The 18,668-nt window shown below is 39.7% G+C and overlaps 2 protein-coding genes across 3 annotated transcripts; both read left to right on the forward strand.

Moving 5' to 3' along the window:
• Positions 1–9,033: 9,033 nt before the first annotated feature.
• LOC130264752 (uncharacterized) lies at positions 9,034–12,530 on the forward strand. Its single transcript, XM_056513213.1, has 3 exons — positions 9,034–9,360; positions 9,691–9,812; positions 12,404–12,530. The coding sequence occupies exons 1-3, from the start codon at positions 9,034–9,036 to the stop codon at positions 12,528–12,530; spliced, it is 576 nt and encodes a 191-aa protein (XP_056369188.1).
• LOC130264753 (molybdopterin synthase catalytic subunit) lies at positions 12,404–17,273 on the forward strand. 2 transcript variants are annotated; one of them, XM_056513216.1, is made up of 5 exons: positions 12,404–12,550; positions 13,417–13,543; positions 14,400–14,553; positions 15,930–16,053; positions 17,164–17,273. In XM_056513216.1, exons 2-5 carry the CDS (start codon positions 13,423–13,425, stop codon positions 17,230–17,232), a joined length of 468 nt encoding a protein of 155 aa, XP_056369191.1. In that variant the 5' UTR covers positions 12,404–12,550; positions 13,417–13,422; the 3' UTR covers positions 17,233–17,273. The 2 variants fall into 2 exon arrangements, with proteins under 2 accessions (XP_056369191.1, XP_056369190.1); XM_056513215.1 differs by lacking the exon at positions 12,404–12,550 and having other exon boundaries at positions 13,369–13,543.
• The last annotated feature ends 1,395 nt before the right edge of the window (positions 17,274–18,668 follow it).

Genomic DNA, 18,668 nt, shown 5'->3' on the forward strand with positions numbered 1-18,668 from the left:
ACATTGGTGTTATAATTTGTGTGTTACTGTTGGCACCTGGGTCTCTACCTACCAGATATGTGGCAGGTCAATTATTGTAAGTTTCTTATATAGAATTACAAGCCATGGAGCAGGCAGGTCCCACTTCATTAACCTCTATAGCCCTTCCCTCATCTGCAAGTGGATGACCTTGCTACAAAAGAAGATCAGGTTACCCATCAAATGTCTAGATATAGCACTTGAGGACATGGTTCAGTAGTGAAAATGTCACTATTAGGTTAACAGTTGGACTCAATGGTCTGAGAGGTATCTTCCAACCTTAATGATTCTATGATTCTATACAGAAGACACCATTATTCAGCCACAAGTTATAAATACATACCATCATTTATAAATCGATGGGACTATTTCACTTAACTTTGGCTGTCTAAAAGTTTTGTGTCTAATCTAGTCCCAGATGATCCTTCTACAGCCAGTGAAACTGTACAGTTGCCTCTAGAGAGCACATATCTTATCCAGAATAAGTATCAAAGTTAGATTGGTGTAAAAGACCTGAACCACTATCTGAAGATGTCTCTATCTCTTCATCAACTGCAAGAAAAACCTAGGCAACAAATTAAAGCTCATTATACTGGACAGCTAAAAGTAGGTCACACTACTCTCATCCTTTCTGACAGATCCCCACTCAGAAGCTTCCTACAGAAATCACTGCTACTCTGGCTAGAGCTGCTACTGCTCTGTGCTACAGCTTCAGTTTACAGTCTTCTGTTTTTCATCTTTTTCTTAGTTATTGTTGGTCCTGCAATGATTTTGAAAGCTTCTCTAAGTTGTTTGTATTTCTTAGATGCAGGAGGCTGTGATTCACATATGCCAAAAATCTTGGCACACAGAATATTATCAGCTTTACAATTCCCCTCAGGTATTAACACTCCCATAGTACTTAGGCTATTGACCCTCTCAGTGTGTTACTCAGCAACAAAGACACATTTTCTGCCTTATTCCTGTTGGCAGGAATTCAGGGTGCGTGCTGAAATTTCAGGTCCTTTCTTACACATTATTAGATTTGTCATCTTCTCTAAGGATGTAGAATTTTTTCTCCTGTAATATCAGCTACATTGAGCTAAATTGAGGTCTGACTTGTGCTAAAAGTTATCCAGAATCTTAGAAATCTGGTGTTGCCAAGGCATGAGGCTTTTCTGATGATGAATATATATTCAGTTAATCCTAGCTAACTTCTAGATAGCTGATCAAATATTTTATGGATCAAAAAGAGCCTCTTCTATTTTAACACTTGAAACACTTACTGGCTTTTTTTTTTTTTTTTTTTTTTAAAAAAAAAAAAAAAAAAAGAAAAAATAGGCAATTGAGTCAATATTTTGCATCAGGATTTTCAGTAGATTTATCTTTTCCTCAGTTTTTTAGTACCTGTTCCAATGCTCATGTAACTTCTCGCCTCAAAACATGCTTGTGTCTCTATCTGTGCTTCGATAAAGACTGAGAATAATTTAACACCTTTTCTGGTTTTTCCAGCCCTGTGGGCCTTCTTCTGAACATAAATTTTTTTAGGCTTTCTCCACTTCACTCAGAGAACTCTGTTCTACCACGGTAACTTTAATATCTAGAAAATGTTATTTTGTTTCTCTGTCATGAGGGGACTATATTGTCCAAGACCAAGATCAGCCCTAAAACCCAATTTCTCTAGTTCTTGCCAACAGTCAATGGAGAAACAGGTTTGGCCAGGGGAAACCAAGAGAATAAGATAATTTCTTCAAAATCATTATTTGGAAAAGCTGGTGGGTTTCCACTGCTTAGAGTCTAGAAAGATTAGCCTCACTAAGCTAAAACTTTTTATGAATGTGCTCGGAAGCAATTTTGAAGTCCCTGACTTCAAAAGAAAAGGAACGTTTTCCTTTCCTTCAAAAAACTGTCAAATTGGTTTCAAAGAAACATAATCTTTACATCTCTTCATGTTGTGTGCACCTGTCTCTGTCAAATAACCCTGCAGTCTGCTTGGGTACTGTTCTCTAAGTAGGCAACAGACTGATACCTCCTCCTCACAGCATGCAGTCTGCTGGTCCCTGAGGAAAGCCTCAAGCCTTTGCAGTTTTGATTGCCTGACACTTTAGGAGATGGGAGAGGAAATGAGATTGTTCCTGTACTGTACATTGGTCAATGTTCTTAATATTCAGTAGGGTAAGGAAGTGGACAAGCTTGGTCTTGGATCCTTATCCTAACCCAGAGTACGTAGCAATTACTCTGCAATTTTAAAATACTATATAACTTCTATTATATATAAAACTAAAATAATAAAAATAACCTGTTTGTATACTTGCCTGGAATGGGTGTTGACTGCATATTGTTGTGGGTTTAATAAGAATGAAGCCAAAAGGGATATTTATTCAGTTTCCAAAGCTAAGAAACAATAAAGTTTACCAATTTTAATGAATGTTGCCTCAGATTCTATTACATAGCCAAATTAAAAAAAAAAAAAAAAAAAAAATATTCTCTTTAAAACTTATCATCCCCACATCTCTATGTGGTGGAAGTATATTTCAATATTTCTGATGCATGTAGAATTTAGGGAAAGTGAAAATATTGCTAGCCTAATAACTGGAAAAAACCCAAAAACTGGAGAATTGTAACATTTAACATTTAATCTTTACTCCATCTCTGTAAAGACGGAATGAACATTGATAAACACGTTCATTTCAGAAACAGATTTCACTGGTCTGAGAATAAGATGTCAGCTGGTGCCCTCATGTGGATAAGTGTGCCATTATATATAACAGAAAAACTTTTAGTCGGAACAGAGCCATAGAAACTTTAACATCTCAGATTTGCACACAGAATTTGGACAGATAGGGTCTTTCATTACTCACTTGCAGTACAGGCAATGCTATTTACTTAGCTGTAAGCAGAATTTGCTATCTGGATGCCAGTACAGCATAGCTCTTAGTGTAAATTTTAAGTATGAAACTGAACTAATTCTTATCTGCAGAACCACAATCTCTCTCCCTCAAAAAACCCCTATGGATTAATACTAAAATGTAAAAGTATCAAGTGGCTAGCTTTCAGAACTAATCACACAACCTTTTTCCAGGGGTTGGAAAAATTTCAACAGAATATAATCCTTTTGAAGAAACGCCTTTCCTATTTACAAAGGAAGCATTCCAGTTGTCAGCCATCACAGAGAGGAGTTGAATATGACCAGGGCATATGGGCTGGCGAATAATTCCTTTCTGATAAGCCTCAGTGGAAGACATTATCAGTCAAGATCTAGACTTGATTTCCTGGAAGTGTGCAAAACAGGTGAGTGAAAAGCATAGAACCCTTTCAATAAGAATACTCATTCAGTTTTATACACGGACAGTGAGATGATGAACATCTGCAGTCTGCCAGCTGGGATCCTGTGGATGGCAAGTAGGCAGGTATGAGAGTAGGCAGGAGGCAAGCTGCACCCCATCCCTGCTAGGGCCAGAGCAGGTACACTTCTGCTGTTTACTGAACTGCCTCTTTATGGAGTGCTTTATAAGTGTATGCATTTTTAACTCTACTACTTGAAAACATTAAACTCTAAGCGTAGAATTAATCAAGTTGTGCAACATTCTACAGAACCAGCTATATAGTATTTGCATCTTAAATGTAAGGAAAAGACTGAAGGCAAACCTTCCACAATACTTGAAGAGATATCAGAAGAATAACCATGTCATGTAGACAGAATCTAAACCAAAGATAGGATGTCATTCGCAGAATATACTCATAATTGTGCTCTGTGTGCCACCAGTGGCAGCTAAAGGCACTGACTTGCAATAATGTTACTAAACTGAAATACTAATCTGAAATAATAGTAAGTAAAAACTTCAGCAAGATTTCCTCTTTCAAGCTGAGTAAATCAGCTACAATGATTATAAATAATGGAAAGGCAAGGTAACTGCAATCTGTAATTTGACATTACAATTTATGAATGGGTAGAGCCTCTTTCCATTTTCATTTGTCACCCATAGACCTGAGTAGGTCCTAGGGAATTTAAGTGGTTTCAGAAAAACTGATATTGTGAAATGCTTCTTACTTCATACAGTGTTTCAAATTCTTACACGTTATGATAATTAGAGTGCCAACAATGTAATCTGGGAATGTAAACCAACAAGGTATTATTTATCTGCCAGCCTTTCATGTCTCCCTGTTCTAGGCGCTTTACAAAAGAAGGACAGAAAAGCATACTGACCCACTGAAATACTACAAACAGAAGCTATTTTATCTTTCTAAACATTATTTCAGATATCTAATTTGACAGTATTCCAAGTTCCTTGCCCTATAACCACCTTGTTAAAGAAATTCAGGACCTTTGCAGGAAGTAGTGCATTTTTGATAATATTTTTTTTTTTCTAAGACAAATAACAATATTTAATATTTTAAATATTTAGATAAGCCAGATCAAATACTAGCCAGGCAGTTCAGTACAAGGCACTTACAAATATGAGGTTCTATGGGTTAAAACGTGCACTTTCCTTTGGCATTGAATTTTGTAGAAACAGTTTTTATCCCAGCATCAACCCTGAATGTCCTAATGCCTCTTCCCATCATTCTTCAGAGCATATGTTGTATGACTTAACAACCATCAAAAATAACTGGTTTTATATGAGTGATGATGATGTGCATTCTAGTTTAATACAACTTGAGCTACCTTCTTGGTAGGATAGTATAAAAATGAAAGAAGTCATCTCTCTAAGAACACCATGGTTGCCAACAGAAAAGAAAAATACTTTACACAAACCCTGAAAATTTGTGGATTTTTAAAATATCATTGAAGAAGTTACACATTTCACTTACTGCTGTTGCTCAATAAAAATAAATTCTTCTAGAAAATACTTGCTCATAAATGAGACAGTTGAACAGAAAGACTTGTGTGCCTATGAATTATAGTTCCGGACTGCTTATACTCTGCCTTAAAGCTGTGTATTCTTTCTCTGTACTTGTGCAATGCAATTATATTAGAAGGCCCTCTTAAAACTGGGTGATCTATTGGTTTAGGGAGCTAAAGATTAATTCCAGATGTAGTCATGCTCTTCTAGCCCTTCAAAAAGTAACTACTGCACCATCTGTTTTGTAATAGACAATTTCAAAGAGTGCCAAGGGGAATGTTAAATACATTGGTCAAACGGCCACATATACCTCACACACAGAGGAATCCTAGAGGTCACAGTGCCTCAGACTGATTAATATTTTCAACTTTTTCTCTCCATTGTTCCTCCATGGAAACTCAAGGAACAGCTCTCCTTCCTTCCAAAATAGGAAGATCTTTTCCAGATTACTACCAGTGTTGACATGTATGACACCAAATTCAGATCTGAATTCAGTGGAATTACTGGAATTCACAGTGACATGTCTCTTATACCTGCCTGGGTTCTTGATCCTTGTAGATTGTTCCAAACGGCTTTTGGAGGGTATTTTCGGAGGATTTGGGGTGTTTGTTTTTCTCTGCTTTTCCTTTGTTTTTGTTTGTTTGTTTGTTTGTTTTTTCTAAATGAATTCAGTCACGAAAATTTAATGCTAAAATTACTTCACATTACATCATTTGGCTGGTTGCCCAAGGAATATGAAGGGTGCATGAGGTAATGAAGGGTCATTCAATTTCATGAGTGATAACTTTTATTTTCCCTAGTTATTTCAGGAAGCTTGAAGTAACAGAATTTTCTCTGTTCTTCTAAATAAAGTTTTATGCATCAATATGAAAATAAAAAAAAAAAAAAAAAAAAAAAGAAAAGAAAAAAGAAGAAAAAAAAGCACTCAGGTCTGCCATCAACATGGCCTAAACTCTTCACAACAAAACTGGATTAAAAAACATTCTCTGAAGATTTCCCAAGTATAAATCTGAACTTTAGAGCAGCAACTTATGATTTATACCAAACATTTCTGAGAAAATGTCTAAAATGAAAACAAAAAGAAACAGAAAATCTGCTAGAAATTAAACAATCACAATCTTGTGCAGTCCGACAGAAACTTTTTTTTCTGCAGTGACATTAGGTAAATCATTGGTAGAAAGAATTAAAGATCAATAATGTCTCCAATCTAATCCTCTTTGGCTTTCCCAGTGCATCCAGTCATATTTTATAGCAATTCTTGTAATAGGTTGTTAAAAAATTAGCTTAGGACTAGCAGGCAGACTACTGTACCCATTTAAGTATTGCTGACTTTGCTGTGGTTCTCTAAACATCACATGCAGAATCAGTGCATTAGACTGTAGGCAGAGTGTCTGAGCATACTCCAGCTACATCTGAAAGTTCAAATTTTGCCAATGTAAGTAAGAAAGAAATTAGTAGGAAAAACATCCCTATCTACCATCAGATTCCTTAGAACTGACCTTCTCTAAGATGCTATTTGGGTAGTGTAAGGAAAGCCCACACATACAGGAAAATTTGCACTTTTTCAGTATTAAACATTATTAAAACAAAGAAAAGTTGGAAAGTAGAATAGGAAATACTTGTTTTAGAGAACTTCATAACATAACTTTTTTGAAATTGAATCTTAAAGAAATACATTCTGAAAATGTACATATATTATATTCTGCCTAATGTATATATTGGTGTGGGAGAATACATACATATCTTTCTGGCACAGCAAAAGCCTCATTGCTTAGGACAAGACTTAATTGAAAACAATAGACTGAATAAGTAACAGAACTAGATGCCATATATTGAAGATACCCATATTCCAATCCAAAAGCTTCAGGAAGAAAGTGGTGCCTGAAAGAAGGATAGAGAACAGGAAATATTTTAAGGGAACATCACATAGACCTAGCCTATATAATAATGGATAGTTTTGAATCCTGGTCTCTACAGAGCTAACATATCTTCTCCAGAGCTATAAAATTATCTTTTATTTAATCTTATGTACATATCCATACTCTCCCCTAAAAAACACACAGAAGGCAAAGACCCAGCCAATCAAACAAAATCAATCTGCATTAAACTCTGAGGCTGGTGTCCCTGGAGGATAAGACTTCCAGAATAAAAAGGTGTTTAGGGAGAATTTTGGTTTAGCCACTAATTCTACACCTCATTTTAATTCCTGGTTTTGATTAAGAACTTCTAGCTATTTCTTAGCTGTTCTAGAACATAGTTAATAGATCATAAGTCACAGATTACACTCTATTCCTCTGCTTTCTAGGCACATAATCTGCCTGTAACTAAATCACACAATGCAGAGATGAAGACTAATCCATCCTTTGAAAAATATTCAAGAGTTGGTTTAGGTGAGTTATCTCTTGGAGCTCTAAGAATGAAAATCCAGAAATTCACTGCCAGTAACCCTTCTCTCCTTATTCCATAGTTGCCTTAACCCTAAATGTACAGACAAATCCTTCAAAGCTCGCTGTTTTCTGGGTAATTTTCTCCAGCTGAGGCTAGACTCCCCCACTTCACTCTAACACCTATGGTACACCTTTTGCATGGGAAAAATGTACCATACACTTGTTAGCTACTGGCTGGGTCATACACACCATGTTGAAGTGATTTATTCCATTTGAGATGCATAGATCCAAAATTACTCAGCCCAGAGGAAAAAAAAAAGCAATTATTTTTTTTTTCACTTGACACATACTGTGTTTAGGAGAGTTCAATTTGTAACACTAGTTAATCATTCACAAAAGAACAGACTTTTAAAAAGTAACTTATTTGTTCCTCACAGCAGAGGATTAAGACACAATGTACTGGATAACTGGTGCAATACAATTGCTCTGCAGAAATGATTGTGTTTCTATCACACACTTTGTGGAAAACGTAATCACTTTAACTTTCATTGTGTTTGCAATGCAGAGGCAAGAATCATTACACAGAAAGGTCTGCTTCCTATCTCAGTCATGCTTTTAGTTTTTCATTTGAGGGCTTTTTTTTTTTTTTTTTTTTTTTTTTTTTTTTTTTTTTCCCTGACAGTATTGCATCCAACAAGGATTGATGTTCTTGTCCAGAGAAGGGCAACAGAGCTGGTTATGGGTGTGAAGCACAAGTCCTGTGAGGAGCAGCTGAGAGAGCTGGGGGTGTTTATCCTGGAGAAAAGGAGGCTCGGGGGTGACCTTGTAACTCTCTACAACTGCCTGAAAAGAGGATGTAGCCAGGTGAGGGTCAATGTCTTTTCCCAAGTAATAAGCAGCAGTACAAGAGCAAATGGCCTCAAGTTGCACCAGAGCAGATTCAGTTTGCATATGAGGAGGAATTACTTCACTGAATGTGTGATCAGGCACTGAAACAGGCTGTTTAGGAAAGTGGTGGAATCACTGACCCTGAAACGATTAAAAAAATCTCCGGATGTGGCACCCAGGGATATGGTTTAGTGGTGAACATAGTGGCGCTGGGGTAAGAATTGGACTCAATGATCTCAGAGGTCTTTTCCAACCTAAACAATTCAAAGCCCAGAACACAATTACTAACCAGAAACTCTATGACACTGATGATAGGAGAAATGAGTGTGCATGTCTTTGCAAATGACTACATAACCTGAAAGAACCAATCAGGTTCTGGAAGATTGGGTGTGGGGGCACATGTCAGAGGGGAGATAGGTAGTACGTGGATCTGAAAATTGTACCTTCCTAGTACCTCAACCAATGAGAAAAGTAGGAGGGTGTTCAGAATAAATGGAGGCTGTGGCTGTGAAAAGCTGGAGAGACCCTAGATCGGTATGCCCCTGTGAGATCTCCCTAGCTTTGTGCAAAGTTGATTTTTGCAGGACTTCTCTGTCTTGTTTCTGGACAATGGCCTTTGGCAGTGTGATTTTCTGCACACTGGTAACTACTGTGGACCTGCCCCTGGTTTGTTTGGAGGAGCTCCTCCATTACTCTGGTGAGGTTACGAGTGTCACCACGCAAACACTACAGAAATAACCCCGGCGCTCTCCCACCCTGCGGCCCTTCCACGCTCAGCTGCTGAAGGCAGAGGTGAAACAGGCCCTAATCCTGAAGTCCTGCCTCAGCATTGAAACGGATCCGTGGCTTCTACACGCCAACTATACCTGTCCTGTGCATTCAGTAGATGTTTAACACGTCAAGCCTGTGGACGCGTAATGTTTGCGAACATCTGCAATCTCGATGTGCGCGGGACTGCGAGTCTCCTTATCCGGCCCTATTCACAAATCCGGCTTCTGAAGTGCCGTCCCCAACACGGCACCGTGAGTTCTGGGGCAAAGCCGCGGCCTGTCCCACCTTCGCAGCCCCCCTTGCGGGGAAGGAGCCGGCGCTGGCCGGCCCGGCGGTGGCAGCGGGCCCGCGGCGCTCCCGGCCAGGCCGCAGGGGGCGGTCCGGGCCTCCGCCGCTCGCCCGGGCGCAGGCGCCGCCGTGGGCCCGCGGCGGAGGGCAGCTCGCCCCGGGACGGCGGCTCCATGCGCTGCCAGGTAGGTGAGACCTGCCGCCGAGCCCAGGGGCCGGTCCGGCCGGTGCCGGGCAGGGCGGCGGGGCTCCGGCTGCCCCTGGCCCCGGCGGGCGGCGGCAGCGGCCTGGTCGGCGGGAGCGGAGCGCGGATCCGCGGTCACTCACCGCCCCGCGCCCGCTCCGCCTTTCCCCCGCTGTCCTGGCAGCCGGGACAGGAGGGACGCGGCAGAGCCGATCGGCATCGAGAAAAGCGTGGGAAAGCTTTTCTTGTCGCTCTGTTTGCGGCAGCAATGTGCTGGTGTGTTGGGAGCGGTTTCTGACAGGGCCCTGAGCGCTGTTGGTTCCCCGGGCAGGTCTCGGTGCTGTATTTCGCCAGGAGCGCGGAGCTGGCGGGGCTGCGCTGCGAGACCCTCTCGGTGCCACGGGAGATCACCTCTCTGCAGCTCTGGGAGGAGATCGTCAAGGTCCACCCCAGGTATGCAGCAAGTTGCGCTTGAGGTGCACAAACAAACGTGGTTGCTGGTTTTTTTTTTTTTTTTTTTAAGACAAATTCGGTGTTTAGCATTGAACTGGAACACATGGCAGTACTTCGACAGCACAAAGCTAGTGATGTTACCTTCTTTTGGTAACCTACACCAAGTGTTTTGTACAGCTGAAAGCGTTATAGCTTTATGTATGCACAAGGAAAGCCCAGGTGCAGGACATGTACTCAAAACCGGGCCTGAGAGGTACGTGGCCCGTTGTCCAGGAGGGCTGTGGTGTGGTAACCTGAAAACTGAAAACTACCATGTGGAGAAGGTGAGATGTTGCAATGAGGAATCAAGCACAGCCAGGACAATGAATAAGTAATAAATGATACTAGGCAAGTGTTTCCAATTGCACAGGTTAGACATTAGGAAGAAGTTTCTCATTAAAAGAATGGTTAGACATTGGAATGGGCTGTCCGCGGAGGTGGAGGGGTCACTGTCCTTGAAGGTTTTTAAGGAAAGACTGGACTTTGTGCCATGGTCTAGTAGATATGATGATGTTCAGCCATAGGTTGAACTTGATGATCTCAGAGTGCTTTTCAAACTTAATTGATTCTGTGATTAATTGTACTGTAAGCCATTGGTCTGAGCAACTATGCAAGGCAGGTCAGGAAGGGAACTGAAGTCTCCACAGGCTTCCATGCACTCAGCCTTGACAAAGAAAATATGTTCAGCCACTTCAGTCCTCTGAAGAAGGCCCAGGTCACTGCTGTTTGCATTTCATAAGGAATCTGGTCCTGAGAAGGCACTGTGTCTGCTGTAAGGGCATTGGTGCTGCTTTGGTGCTCTAGGGGATGTCAATAGAAATGGCCCCTCTGTTTAAACCTGAGGGAAGGTGCTCAGTCCTGTCAAGAACAAGTCTAATGGGCAAAGGTGTAACACTATTTTGGAGGGATAGAAGAGGGTAAAAAAATAAGGAAGGTATAAGAGAGGTTGTGGCCCTCAGGATTTAATGCTCAGTGCTCTGCAATTTCCATAACTTTGGACTTAGGTGTCCAAGTCTTCATTTAGGCACAACCTTTCTTTAGTAAAATACTTTCAAACACTATGAAAAAAATTGATTATTTAACTATTGGTACCTGTTACCACGTGAGAAACTCTTCACAAAACGCTGGGCCAGGGACCTTTTCTTTACAGAGAGTTGAAGTAGTGTGTTTGGGTGCGAGAGGCAGTAGAGAATGTGTGTATTTTACTTCACAGCCTTTTTGTCTATGTCAGAAGCAGCAGCAGCACCGTTGGTCGTTTTGCCGAAATTTGTCGACTTTGTCCTTTATGAATGATGACTTGGGGCAGTACAATTTGCATTTGCAGTTACTTCATAGTGGCCTTCTTGAAAAATGCTTCTGTTCCTAGCATTTCTGGAAAAACTCAATATAATTGTAGGGCACTGACCACAGACTTCTATTCACATTGCTAATGGATATTCAAATTACAGCTTGAGCGTACTTGACAGTGCTTTTCTGTTCCACCCATTTTCCCCAACTAATTAGCTTGCAAGGGACTTTAATTAGAGCTCGTCCTTCTAATGGGCACTTCAGTTTCATGGTTGTGCACAGTTCTTTAGTGGCTTGCTTTGCTTTCATACAATCCCTCCCTTCAGTCTGTTCTCTGAATCAGTGCTACTGTGTTTTGCTCAGCCTGTGCTTTGGCTACTTTGTCTATCTGGCTTGTAGGAAAAAAGATGATTTTGACTCGTACTCTTTTGGTCCACTTACTTTTTTCCTAGGCAATACAACTGAGCTGGCTGTGCCAGATTTTGTAGTCTCAAACAAGAGCTGTTACCATGCCTGCACCATCTGAAGTAAAATGCAATTCTTTTTTTCTGCTGTGGACCTCATGCTTGCTATGTAATTGCACTTATTCATGGAAATGATTCTCTGCCTCATGATATCCAATGCTGTGGACTCTCACAACAATAAATAAATGTGTATCACATAAAAAAATATGTGGAAGATCTGCTAGAAGACACATTACATCTACTCTCATAGTTCTGTGGCCACTCCTTATCAATAGTGGATTTTAGGCCTGTGAGTACAAAAGACCCAAAGCCTCATAAAGTCTGAGCACACACAATAAGAGCAACACTATGACCACTGAATCTTCATGAGATCTCATGAACAGCATACCATAATGCTTCTTGGTGTATATGAAAATTGCTCCAGTCCAGTCAGACTGCATCAAGATAATATTTCCTTCTAATCCCAAATTGGATGATTGCTTGAGTTACCAGGTTTTTTGTTGTTTGCTTCTGAAGAGAGTCTGGTATGCATTGGTTTGTTCTGATAAAGGCCTATAACAAATCCAATTCCTGATTTCTAAAAATAATATTGATCCCATTTCTTGTTAGACATTACAAGAAAATGAAAGATTAGGAGGTGGGAGGTTTGTTTTATTTTTGACGGTGTTTTGGAAAAAAAGTCTCAGTGGCTTTTACCTCAGCTGCCCTAGAATAAGTGCCAGTTTGCTGTTTAATGAACTCTCATGGTTAAATGCAAACATTGTTTGGAAACCTATTTGTGCTCTTGCCAATCCTCCTCAGGCTTGCTGTCATCCGGGATCAAGTGGTATTTGCTGTTCGGCAGGAGTACGTGCTTCTTGGAGATCAGGTCCTGGTCCTGCAGCCTGGAGACGAGGTTGCCATCATCCCACCAATTAGTGGGGGCTGAACCTCCTCAGGTTCTGTTCGGTAGGTATCACTTATTGCCTAGCTTCCTGTGGAGTGTAATCCTGTGCTGAAATACCTCATGAATTCTGTCTGATGTTACAAGAACCTTTTCTTGTTTAGGTCTGAAGATGTGATTGCAATTCTCTCCCTCCACCCCAGTACTCTTTTGAGAGAACCCAACTTGTGTTTCCATCTGGAGAGTGCAGTTGTGCTGAGCAGAAACTATAAGCCAGTGCACCAGTAAATGATTAACATGTATGCAGTAAATGGAAGACACTTGCCAGAGAGGTCAGGCATTGCTTTGAATCTGGGTTTTAGGTCTTGTAACTGTTTCCTGGTTGTTTCTTCCTACCAATGGAAACTTGGCTTGCCTAAATAAGATAATAATGAAAATTTTTCTGCCAGTTATTAACAGAAAAGATAATATAGAAAAATAATGAATGTCCTGGAGAGCATTTTCAACTCAACTTTAGGATTAAAACTCTAATCCATGTTTACCAGGAATCTCTGTTTTAAACGACTTGATTTGATAAGTAGGAGAGACTGACAATATCACCACAGATTTACCACCACTACACAGGGCTGGTTGAGAGTACTCTTAAACCAGGGTTTTGGGCTAATTATAGTTTCATACCACTGTACCAGACTTTCCTGTCAGAAAGAAATAAGTATGCCATAAAACCAAGTCATTGCTTGTTACTTGCAGTTAATGTTCTTTCAGTGAGGCTGCTGAGAAGTGAATTTCACATATAGACTAGTCTCTTGGGCAAATAGGTAGTGCCTGTGTTGTGCATAAATTGAGGCATCAGCACTGGATAAAAAGCAGTTGACTGGTGCTACTATCTCCAGAAATAGTAACAGAATCTGTTTGGTTTCAATTTTTCTAGTGTGATATGGAAGAAAGTGAAGATGTGCCCAAAGATTTCATCAAGCTCAAATCTGAAAAGCTCTCTGTAGATGAAGTGTCAGAGCTGGTTGTTTCACCATCCTGTGGCGCAGTGTCTCTGTTCATTGGTGAGTTTACTATTTGTGAGTTAAGTCTCTGGATATGTTAATAGTCTAATAAATGGAACCTAGGTTGTCCCCATCCCAGACTCGTAGTTCTCAAATTAGTGAGTTCCTGGTCTGAGCACAGGATGTTTAGAAAAGAGGTTCTTAATTATTAGAGCAAGACCATTGCAGCTCTTTAATAGCTGCAGGTGGGCTAAAGTGGCATGAAGCTTTCTAGCTGTTATGGCTATTGTAGGACTGAACAGACAACAGCTCTGGAGTACAGAACTGCCCAGGAATTGTTCACCTGTCCCCTTGGATAAAACTTGTTCAGGATGGGAAATGGAATATTGTGGCTGTGCTGATCATAAGTCTACAACTGTATGTGAGGTCCTGTAACTCAGGTCTTAGTTGAAAGCGGGGTAGTATTCTACCAATGGGCTGGTGAAGGTCAGGCTGGTAGCTCGGTCCTGTACTTAATGTACATGGCATGCATATGAAACTGCTTTGTGCTTAAACCTTAGTGCTACTAGGCTCCTAAATATGGGGCATTTAAAAATTACATGGGCAAATGCCATTATAGCACCTTAGCAGTTACTACAGAAGATGTCCCAGCCTTGGGCATTATGGGCTGTAGATGTTTGTAATGTGTAAACTGAATTCTTCCTTTTACAGTAAAGATTTATCTTATGTAAATAATCTCATTATGCAGCCACGATTAGGGGAAGCTTTTTATATTTGCACAGTGCTGACCTTGACCACAGCAAGAGATCATCCTAGGTTTTTACTCCATATTAATATAATATGTAATGTGTATTATAGAGATACAATATATATTCATTTACTCAGTGCTTTTAGTTGATAAATCATTTTTGTTTAGGTACTACAAGAAATAATTTTAAAGGAAGAAAAGTAATTCACTTAGAATATGAAGCATATTCTTCAATGGCAGAGACTGAAATAAAGAAAATCTGCAGATATGTTAGACAGAAATGGCCTTCAGTCAAACATATTGCAGTACACCATAGACTTGGGTATGTATGTCCAGACCCCATTCTTCTGCAACTGGAGTATCAATCCTTGTCTGGTGCATGGCTGTGCTTACATAGTTGCAGAATTTGTAGGAGTGTCTAGAAACATAGTGCAGTGAAGGTAGCTGCAGGATCAAGCTCTTGCTCTGGAGCTAAGTTTCAAAAATTTTATTTTCAAAAATGTGTTTGCTGGTACGGTTTGCTGGAGTCCACACTTAGGCTGGCAGGATCTTTGATGCTGATGTGATGTTTTGAAAGTGTGGAGATATTTCACTCCAGAGAAAGGGACACTGTTGACTTATTTTGTTCTTTATTTTTAAAAGGTGTGCAGTTGGCAGCACTTCATTTTTTCTTCTCTCTCCTGTTGAGGGGTTGCAGAATGTTCTTATTGTCAGATTAAGTCTATTTATACTACAAAAATTCTGAAAATTTAGGCTATGGGGCATAGTAGTTGTCAGCTGTGCTTGTGGATCTTTCTGTTGTTCCTTGAATCTTGGATAAGCATTTTGCTTTTGATTCAAAACATGGAACACTGGTGTCTGACATACTCTTGGGCCTTCCCAGTTCAGGGAAGCTTTCTCACTAGCAGGATTTTCAGAAATCCTGAGGGAACTTGGGATGTGATTGCAAAGTGTAAGTAAGATACAAGGCCTGAGGGGTAGTTTCACTTGATTTCCCCTATAGTTAACAGAGAGGGTGGCTGTCATGAGGGCAGCATTTAGGCTGAGATTTCTTCCTATGGACTGTGTGAAAGAGTCTTACTATAGAGGGAGGATTTGGAGAAAGATTTTGGGAATGTTGCAATTGCAAGGAGAAACACAGAACCTTGTGCTTCTGTTGAGTTTAACACAACACACCAAGTAGGAAACTTCAGAATCTAAAATCAGAATTCATCAAAAATTTGGTTTAATTGCAAAATCTGCATAGTGTGAGGCACTTAATTTATTCTTTCACAAATTCTTGTGCAAACTGAGATGATTTCTTAGGTTTTTAGATAAGAACTGGCTGTTCTAACTGTTATTGTTCATTATTAAGCCAGCTTCCAGTGAATTTCCTATGCATTGTTGCAAGTTAACAATTTCCCCCTATTAATTCCATAGGCTTAATTTTAAAAAAAGAAAGAATGGAAGAAAAAAGCCTATGTCTGGTGGGCTTATTTATTCTAAAGTGTGGAATTCTAACATCTGGTACTGATTTTGGTTGTGGTTTTCTTTCTTTTAAAAAGTGTATAATGTTTTGGATGTGGTTTGACACTTGCTCAGTATGAATGAGTCAGGAGAGCATGTGGCCAGAATACTGACGTGACATGGCTACAACTTTTGGATGCTCTTGATGTTGAGTGTTAGCTAAAGCTGCTGTTGTTCATCTTCTCTCCCTAGTGTGGTTCCAATAACTGAAGCAAGTGTAATTATTGCAGTCTCCTCTCCACACAGAGTAGAATCCCTTGAAGCTGTAACGTACTGCATCAATACCTTAAAAGCATCTGTCCCAATATGGAAAAAGGTATGTTTGGGAACAAAATCAAATTTAGGCCTATGCTAGTCTTAGACATCTGGGCTGCCTTGGCAGCATTATAGGCAGCAGCTGCTCCTGATGGGTTGTCAGTGTCTAGCACAGGTGAGTTTCCTCTATCATAGCCAGGCCCATATGTGGCAGGTAGAGCATCTGGAAGGTTCTCCTGTACCTGTACCATCTAGCTTCTCTTTATTTTGAAGCCATCCTAGGGCAAAAGCGAAGGAGGCCTGAGCTCTCCTGGTTTGAGTAGCAAAACTCAGTTCTGCACAAGCTTGTGGAAGAATTTGAGTCAGCTTTGCTTTGGACAGCATTGCAGTTTGCAAGTAAAAAGAGCATTTCTTGCTTTTCTCTTTTCCCCTCATCGCTGTAGCCATGAGAAAGCATGAAGCACTAAGCAATGGCACGCAGTGAAGGGATGAGCAGAAGACCCAAAGCTAGTATAGGCACCCCACAGTGTGCCAGAAACCAGCCCAAGTCTAGAAAGAACCTCATTGTATAATCTCAGTGTTGTATGTGACTAATGAGCATTATCTCTGCCTTCTCTCCCTGGCAGAACTTGGCATGTGGCTAACAGTGATATTCTCCCCATTGCTCCACTTTTCTGATACCTCCTTGAGGAGATGGAAGTTCTCTCAGAATGAATAATCAGGGTCTCAGAATTTGCTGCTTAGGACTGGACTGCAGCTGGGTAAACCAGTCTGTCCTTAAAATCTATTAGTAATGTATTTAGTATATTAATGTAATTTATATTTTAATATTGACGTTTTGTTATATCTAAATTCTTGTCTCAAAATGATGGTTAGTGTAGCAGAATGAAAGCTGTGTACTCTACAGCTGTTACATAATTTCTTCTAGATCTCTTTGTTGAATTGACTTCAGCATAGGCTGGCCCTTTTAAATTCAGTGGGGGTCAGCCTGAGGTTCATCCAAGTCCGTATGTTCTAAGGGAGCTGCCCTCTCTTCTGCTTGCCAGCCAAGTGCTGTGCAGTCCTGTTGTGATCAGTAAATAATAGTGGGATGGCTATTGAGTTATTTGGCCTGGTTTTTAGCTGTATGTAGCAGACTTACAATATTTCCCATTCTTTGTTTATATTACAGGAGATTTATGAGGATGAATATTCTTGGAAAGAAAACAAGGAATGCTTTTGGGCAAATTCAGAAAAATAATTGTACTCTTTTGAAAATAAAGTGTTACTCTTCCTAATGAATGTTACTCTTCCTCTGAGTTTTTACTGAGAATCTCTATGTTTCTAAATAGTTCTAATAGATATTTCAATCTCAATAGTTTAGTTTGAACTGAGTGAAATGAATGAGGATTAATTAATGTTCTTGACTCTCTTTTGGAATTGCTTTTTCATGCATTTTTACATGGAGTCAGTTTTTAAAAGAATCTTCCCTAAAACTCTTTTTTGCAAGGTGTTTAGACTACTCTGTGATAAATACTGTTTTAATGCTTTTACCTTGGTAATCTGTGTTCTCTCTCTGCTTGGGAGGTCATGACAAAACAATTGCATTTTTTTTTTATCTTGAAGTTCAGAGAGGTTTAATTTTATAAGACTACAGACTTAGTTTACATGCTTTATGATATTTTGACATCATTATCATATGAAAGCTACTTGAAGTAGATTAACTATTTTAGTGCAGACAGAGAAGAAAATATTATCTGTACCCCAGAGTTACTAACTTTTAAGTAGTCCTTATGTTCCAGTATCTCTGTCTCACAGAAAGATTTTTACTGTGCAGCTGATATTACAAGTCCATTGCATTAAAAAAAATATGGATAGAGATTGATTCAAAGTTAAAGCTAATACTCTACCAGCAAAACAAATTGCCTCAGCAATAACACACCAACCTGTAACTACTTAGTGATGCCTAGACAAAATTTCAAAGGTGACTTTTTGGTTGTGTAGTTGTGTGATGCTGCAGGAAAAAGAACCCAAACCAGCTATTACTACAAATACACAACTATAATGTAATTAGTTTCAGTAATTGGACTTTATATGTGTAGGGATTAAAAGTCATCAAATGGAATAATTTTTCAAATGAAAGGGAGTTTATTGAACTCACTGCAATTCATATATGCATTTATATTCACATTTGAGATTTAATCTTAATATCTTAATATTAATAGTTTTTCTCTAGTTACTGTTTTGAAAACTAGTTAAATGAACTGATATAATATGCCTGGGTTTCACTGGAAAGAGTGGGTTACCTGTCTGAACAAGGTAATTTTATTTGTTATTCTACTCTGCCATGGTAGTATTTAGATGCTAAGAGTTTGAAGTCCCATTATGTACAGCATTTCTGCTAATGCTGAGAGGCAGTTTTATCTAATTATCATTATCAGTGTATACAAGGTAGATACAATCAAAGGGAAATAAGGAACGCAAAATTATTTGCTGAGTTGCTCATATATATGTTCTAGTATCACATATAGTTTTTTATAATCCAGGTGCAAAGTCGTACTCCTGAGTCAGGGCAATCCCTACCACAAGTACAAGCTGGAGGGAGAATGGATGAAGACTAGTCCTGGGGAGAAGCACTTTTGAAGATGTTTGTGAACAAAAAGCTCAATATGAGCTGGCAATGTGCAACTTGCAACC

The sequence above is a fragment of the Oenanthe melanoleuca genome, chromosome Z (genome assembly GCF_029582105.1).
Source record: "Oenanthe melanoleuca isolate GR-GAL-2019-014 chromosome Z, OMel1.0, whole genome shotgun sequence".
Classification (NCBI taxonomy): Eukaryota; Metazoa; Chordata; class Aves; order Passeriformes; family Muscicapidae; genus Oenanthe; species Oenanthe melanoleuca.